Source organism: Dysidea avara, chromosome 10, assembly GCF_963678975.1.
Source record: "Dysidea avara chromosome 10, odDysAvar1.4, whole genome shotgun sequence".
Lineage (NCBI taxonomy): Eukaryota > Metazoa > Porifera > Demospongiae > Dictyoceratida > Dysideidae > Dysidea > Dysidea avara.
Window position 1 is genome coordinate 25,812,756 of NC_089281.1, and position 6,912 is coordinate 25,819,667.

General features: G+C 37.8%; 1 protein-coding gene across 1 annotated transcript in view; it reads left to right on the plus strand.

Annotated features, from left to right (window-relative positions):
- LOC136236345 (U5 small nuclear ribonucleoprotein 200 kDa helicase-like) overlaps nucleotides 1-5,652 on the plus strand; it is a 30,814-nt gene extending 25,162 nt beyond the window's left edge. Inside the window, exons 31-50 of the mRNA XM_066026489.1 lie at nucleotides 69-167; nucleotides 219-347; nucleotides 670-771; nucleotides 893-982; nucleotides 1,226-1,462; nucleotides 1,856-2,058; nucleotides 2,196-2,269; nucleotides 2,325-2,401; nucleotides 2,461-2,608; nucleotides 2,687-2,763; nucleotides 2,815-2,902; nucleotides 2,957-3,078; nucleotides 3,170-3,313; nucleotides 3,393-3,482; nucleotides 3,835-3,921; nucleotides 3,974-4,057; nucleotides 4,120-4,196; nucleotides 5,070-5,154; nucleotides 5,253-5,302; nucleotides 5,356-5,652. Of these exons, the coding sequence (XP_065882561.1) occupies nucleotides 69-167; nucleotides 219-347; nucleotides 670-771; nucleotides 893-982; nucleotides 1,226-1,462; nucleotides 1,856-2,058; nucleotides 2,196-2,269; nucleotides 2,325-2,401; nucleotides 2,461-2,608; nucleotides 2,687-2,763; nucleotides 2,815-2,902; nucleotides 2,957-3,078; nucleotides 3,170-3,313; nucleotides 3,393-3,482; nucleotides 3,835-3,921; nucleotides 3,974-4,057; nucleotides 4,120-4,196; nucleotides 5,070-5,154; nucleotides 5,253-5,302; nucleotides 5,356-5,560 (2,268 nt within the window). The 3' untranslated portion in view covers nucleotides 5,561-5,652. The remainder of the gene's footprint in view (nucleotides 1-68; nucleotides 168-218; nucleotides 348-669; nucleotides 772-892; nucleotides 983-1,225; nucleotides 1,463-1,855; nucleotides 2,059-2,195; nucleotides 2,270-2,324; nucleotides 2,402-2,460; nucleotides 2,609-2,686; nucleotides 2,764-2,814; nucleotides 2,903-2,956; nucleotides 3,079-3,169; nucleotides 3,314-3,392; nucleotides 3,483-3,834; nucleotides 3,922-3,973; nucleotides 4,058-4,119; nucleotides 4,197-5,069; nucleotides 5,155-5,252; nucleotides 5,303-5,355) is intronic.
- The last annotated feature ends 1,260 nt before the right edge of the window (nucleotides 5,653-6,912 follow it).

The following is a 6,912-nucleotide window of genomic DNA, read 5'->3' on the forward strand; positions in this document are numbered from 1 at the left end:
TCTAACAATAACAACATACTGTGTTTGTTGTAAAGCCTTGTCAAGTTGACTGTTCTGTTTTTGTTCAGATGCATTCAGACTGGGAGAACAAGTTTGGTAAGCGTCTTGGCAAGCAGGTTGTCTTGTTGACCGGAGAGACCAGCAGTGATCTACCCATGCTGAGAACGGTATGTAATCCTTTAGGGGTAATACCCATGTATTGATTACATTCCTTGTAGGGTAATGTAATCATCTCCACACCGGAACACTGGGACATGTTGTCAAGGAGATGGAAGCAACGGAAGGACGTTCAAGATGTGTCATTATTTATCATTGATGAGCTTCATCTGATTGGCCAGGATATTGGGGTAAGTAATGCCATTGTTGTTGCTACAATATTTTTATGCGTTCATGACCTCATTGGTAATGAATGCTCATATTGCATACATGCTAGGTGACAAAGTCACGCTGTATAATGCCCCGATGATGATATCATCCTTGCGCACCGAGTACTACCAGCCACATCCACTGGGTGTGGCTGCAGTGTGCAGACAACTTAGGGACCTGGAAAAGTGGGTGGGGGTTCCCCTACTCATATTTCTGGGTCTGAGGGGCTTACAGTTGTTTATGGACCATGCCTACCCACAACTTGTGTTGTGTATTAACATACTCACTTGTTTATTTGCACAGCCTGTGATGGAGGTGATCTGCTCTCGGATGAGGTACATCTCTTCTCAGATTGAGCGGAATATTCGGATCATTGCACTGGGCCATTCAGTAGCCAATGCCAAGGTGCTGTTATCACAGCTGCTTGTATAGTAGTTGTACGTGTTTCATTATCTTATGTAGTGGTAGTATAAATGTGTTTTTGTCATCAGGTGCTCATGTTTAGCTGTGTTATGTATTTCTCCAGGACCTGGCACAGTGGTTGGGCGTTTCCATTCACAGTCTCTTCAACTTCCATCCCAATGTCCGTCCAGTTCCACTGGAGCTGCACATTCAGGTATTGTTGAGAACTACTCTAATTAGAATATACACTTTTTGTTGCATTTGTGAATAGTAACTAATGCCTGAAGTTTCTATTTTAAGTAATACAATAAATCTTTTGGTCATCACACTTATGTAAGATTCACTTCGGTAGCTGTATTGGAGAGGTCATTTTATATTCAAGTAATATAACTTGTGGTTGCCTTTTGCAGTATCCATAATAGAGCAAGGTTTACTCTGAACACTTGTTGTCTTGTAGGGTTACACGGTGTCCTATGCTCCATCGCGTCTCATTGCCATGACCAAACCTGTCTACTCAGCCATTTGCAAGTACTCACCAAAGAAGCCAGTCATTGTCTATGTACCATCACGCAAGCAGACACGCTTGACAGCCGTTGACTTGTTGACATTTTGTGCTGCTGATCTTCAGCCCCAGCAATTCCTACATTGTGCAGAGGATGATCTAGCCAATCACGTGAAGTACATCAAAGACAAGGTACCATCACTACATTGTATACATTCTGGTGCTTTTGCATCCATTGTAATATATGTGTTATAAATCCAGTAGTTTTGATTAGTATGTGATATAAATTTTTAAAATTTTGGTCACAAAATGTACCTGAAGTTCTAATATAGAGTAGCCACAGTTAGTTAGTTAACTTTTCAAAACTAAATGTATACACAATTTCTACAGTGCTTTAGAGAATCTGTCATTTTTGTCCTAAATGGTTTAATGTGTAGTACATAAAAGGGTTGACACTAACTAAACACTACTCAAAAACAAGGAGTCTCTGTAGAGACTGTTCAGTTCGTGATGTATTTCTTAGATGTTTTATACTTTGTTAAATGCTACAGTTGTGGTGACTTATGTTTTCTACCTTGTCTGTAGACACTTGTGGAAGCCATTAGCAATGGCATTGCCTACCTTCATGAGGGCCTGTCAGACAAGGAGCGACAGATTGTGGAGCAGCTGTTCATGCTGGGTGCCATTCAAGTTATGGTCGTGTCACGTAGCCTCTGTTGGGCCATTGTTGCTAAGGCTCACCTAGTGGTCGTGATGGATACACAATATTATGATGGACGAGGACACAGGTAAAGTTTTTGCATGTTGGATTTTAATTATCACCCATGCTGTAAGGAACCTTCTTGAGAACTACTAAAACAGGGCTCATTACAACTATTTGTGCTCCTAAGGATGTATTTGATGTATTAATGCTTGTTCTCCACAGGTATGTGGACTATGCTGTGACAGATATTCTTCAGATGGTGGGGCAAGCAAACCGACCAGTGTTGGACACTAATGGTAAGTGACATTATGTGTACACTATGATGTGCTCTTATTGGAATGTGTTCATTAGCTGTCTGTGTGCTGATGTGTCAGAACACAAAGAAGGAATTCTACAAGAAATTTTTGTACGAGCCACTGCCAGTAGAGGTGCACTTTTCTCTTGTATTCCATATTTATGTCATTACCGTTTGATTTAATTTTTGTAGTCACACTTGGATCATTTCATACATGATCATTTTGGTGCTGAAATTGTCACAAAGACAATTGAGAACAAACAAGATGCTGTGGATTACCTGACATGGACCTTCCTCTACCGACGCATGACACAAAATCCTAACTATTATAACCTGCAAGGTTTGAATGGCTTACATACATGCACACATTCATGCATACCTTAGTTTATGGTTTTTAGCTTGGGGTTTTATTGCACAGGTGTAACCCATCGACATTTGTCAGACCACTTGTCCGAGTTGGTGGAGAACACTCTGGGTGATCTGGAGCAGTCAAAGGTGTGTTCTGTTTACTTTTAATATTTGTAGCTAATATCATTCCTTGTGTAGTGTATCTCTATTGAGGAAGATATTGATACAATTCCAATGAATTTGGGTATGATAGCATCTTATTACTACATCAACTACACCACTATTGGTTAGTGAAGTGCGTCACATGTTATGATTGATAATAACTGATTGTGGGTTTTAGAGTTGTTCAGCATGTCACTGAATAGCAAAACTAAAATGAGAGGACTGATCGAGATTTTGGCTGAAGCTTCTGAGTATGAGAATCTCCAAATCAGACACAAAGAAGAAGTTGTCCTTAAACAGGTAAGACAATGTGCTTACAACTTTGTAGCATGTGTAATGTTGATAGTTGCCATGTTATTTTGGTGTTAAAGTAGTTTGGTTTTTGTTGTAGCTTGCAACACGTGTTCCGTGGAAGGTACCCAATCAGAAATTCAACAACGTTCACACCAAGACCAACTTGTTGCTACAAGCTCACTTGTCACGACTACAATTGTCAGCAGAACTACAGTCAGACACTGAAGAAGTACTAAAGCAGGTAGTGTGATCTAGTAGATGTTTGTATGTATGTAATAATATTGAGGTGGTATTTAAGTTTGTTTTGTATTGTGATTTAGGCCATCAGGCTACTACAAGCTTGTGTGGATGTGTTAAGTAGCAACAGGTGGCTGTTCCCTGCTCTCACTGCTATGGAACTATCCCAGATGGTATGTGTGTACTGTGTGTGTACTGTGTGTGTGTACTGTGTGTGTACTGTGTGTGTACTGTGTGTATAGATACAGATAGTGCTGTGTACAAGTGAACAGGCTAGGGTTTCAAACAGAGTCCAACCAGGAATTACCCTATATAGTAATGAAATAATCTAATAAATCAGTCATGAATTTTGTGTGAATGTTGCACATCTGCTTTTTTTTTATTTGAGTGCACATGTAGCCTGTAAAGTAATAGTGTGTTATTGTCAATTGACTTGAGTGTGTTATTCTGTTCATGACATGTGTCTTGAATAGTGCAATGTGAAGTGATATTGTATGTTATATTGTCACTGGTGTACCCATGAAGGTTACACAAGCGATGTGGCATAAGGACTCCTTCCTCAAACAACTACCACACTTCACCTCAGACATCATCAAACGCTGCACTGAAAAGGTAAGACGAGCATAATTGTCAATAATACTAGTCATTGTATGGTAATGTATAGGAGATTGAATCAGTGTTTGACATAATGGATATGGATGATGATAAAAGGAACAGCCTACTGCAACTTACTGATTCACAAATGAAAGTATATTGCTTGAACATTCTTTATAGTGCTCACTGCTATTGTGTGTGTGTGTTTGGCTGTAGGATGTCATTAGGTTCTGTAACAGCTATCCCAACATTGACCTCAACTATGAGATTGTTGACCAGGATGATATCCGAAGGTACAGTGTTTCTTTATGTTACAAATGATGGGAAAATAAGAAATTTTACGTTTGAATGGATGTCATAGAAATATCAAGCAATGAAACAAGAGAGGTCATCTACACCTTGTAGCTATACTAGTGGACATTTAATTCCTACTACCATGACTGAAGTAGGAATTAAATGTCCACTGGTATAGCTGCTGGTATAGTTGGTAGATGATGTCCTTTTTTATTTCTATGATCCTACTCAAATGTAAAATTTCACATTTTTACCTACACTTGTTTTGTTTAATTTTTTTTTTGTAATAACAATTCAATACTGGTGAACCATATTGCGTACTACATCAAAGGAAAGAATAATACCAGACAACTGTGCAACTGAACATGCACCCCATCAATCAATTAATACTGAAATACTAAGTGGTTGTTCTGCTTTGTTTTCAGCTATATTCCACCTGTTATTATAGTACAAGTAGCTCCTCTGCATTCAATCTAGTCACTACAAAAGTTACAATGACTGAAAGCACATCCCAATTATATTGAAGCACGAAGTGGCTGTTTCACTTCAGTTTCACTTCAGTTTCAGCATGTTCCACCCGTGTTTTACAAATGAAAAACAGTACAGAGAATGCCTCTGCAATCAATCCAGTCACTCAGAGAGATTGAAGCACTGAAGCCATCATGCGTTATTGTCAAATCAACATCTATGCGGTAGGGGAGAAAGAAACCAGACACAAAGGAAGGTCATTTCAATAAAATTATACAAGGTTGGAGTTGCTCTGAAGGCATTTAAATGAGGAAAAAGGATTTGTGGGCAACCAGGAATGATCCCTACTATACAATACTACTGTGCTGTATGATGACAATAGTATTGTGTTACTATTGTTGTAGGGGGTCACAAGTAACTGTCAGAGTACAATTGGAGAGAGAAGATGATGACTTACTACCAGAAGTTGTTGCTCCCTTCTTTCCTCTGGTAAGTTAGAAACAATCTGTCCTACATGAAAACTTGTGGAATAAAGTATATTAGTTGCTTTAAGATGTGACTTGATTTATTGTTTCTGTATATTATAGAAACGCAAGGAAGGATGGTGGCTTGTCATTGGTGATACAAGCAGTAACACGTAAGCCTAGTTACATATTGTACACACATTCACTCAGTTTTGTTCCTGTGTAGGCTAATGTGCATCAAGAGATTGTCACTACAAGCTAAGAAGCAGACAGTTGTTAACCTTGATTTCACTGCTTCCGAAGAGGGCAGCTGCAAATATGTCCTCTACTTCATGTGTGACGTGTACATGGGCTGTGACCAGGAGTATTCCTTCACCATCAATGTGTTACCTGGTGGTGATAGTAGTGATGAGTCCATGGATGAGCAGTAACACTTGCCAAACTTATAACCACATCATATTATTATATTATTTTTGTCTTGTATTTGTAATTTACTAAGGAAATTATTATTGTTAAGTTGAAATCTTGTTGCTATTGGTTGTCTGTAGGCATTTATACCAGGTTATAAATTACAGGTTTAGTTAACTTGTACCACAACAGAACCACCATCAGTACCTCACGCAAGGTTTGTACTTAGTGAGTAGGCCTGTGACATGTGCCAACATAATATGTAGACTGGAGTGCTAACCATGGAGCTTAATTCCATGAAAATAGATTGATACTCCCTAATAGAGCAGTTAGAGGAGACTGCAATAAAGTGCTCCTTAGATCGATACTCTCTAATAGAACATGAAAAACTGATAGAGCATTCAATTGTTAAAATGTTCCAAGATAATTGTATCAAAATTTTGTTAACTTAAAAGCATAATAGGAATACTGAAGGAACATGATTGGTGAAAATTTTGTGAAAATTCTGAAAGCATTTTGGGCCAAAGTTTGAGCATATTTAATTACTGGTATGGAATAAGATAGTCTAATAGAGCAGTAATTAAGCAGCCTGCAAAAGAGCATAGATATAATGTGAAAAAAGTCACTTAATCACATGGCATTGGCAAATATGGAAGATACCATGGATCTTTGTTTAGATGATAGATCTTCCAAAAGTAATAATGAAATTGGCAACTGCCTAATTTGATTTTTTTTAATGTTTTAGTGAATTCAGTTGTAAAAACATGTTGAGTGTGCACTATGGATGTTAACCATGACTGTTGGCTGTAGCCGTAGGATTTCCAACAAGAAGGTGCTTCTTTGTTGTTTCAGGTGATTATTTCATAGACCGACCTTTAAAGATGAGCTAAACAAGTGCTAATTTATTATTGGATTATTTGTAGCATTTATGTGATTTAACATGTGTAAAATAGTCTAAAAGTGGTCATGTGACCAAAATCCCATAACAGACTAGGGTTTTCACTCAATAGGAAGATGTCTCTTTTTACACAGACTGACCTTTAAAACTAAACAAACAAATGCTAATTTCAAATTCTGGGATTTTTGGTCACATGACCACTTTTTAGATATTTATGCTTCAAATGCTACAAACAATTCAATAATAATTAGCACTACAACAAAAATAAGCACCTTCCAATTTTGAGTGGAAACCGTAATATTGTCTCTGTATTGATATATTTATGTATATGATGTGATTTACATACTCAGAATGCAAATATTATGATTATGAAATGAAGGATTTGTAACACAAGTTTATTTCTGAGGAAGCTCTATTACATAGCTATGTACATGCAGCTGGAGATCATGTAATGAACCTCTACTGTTAATATTCAGT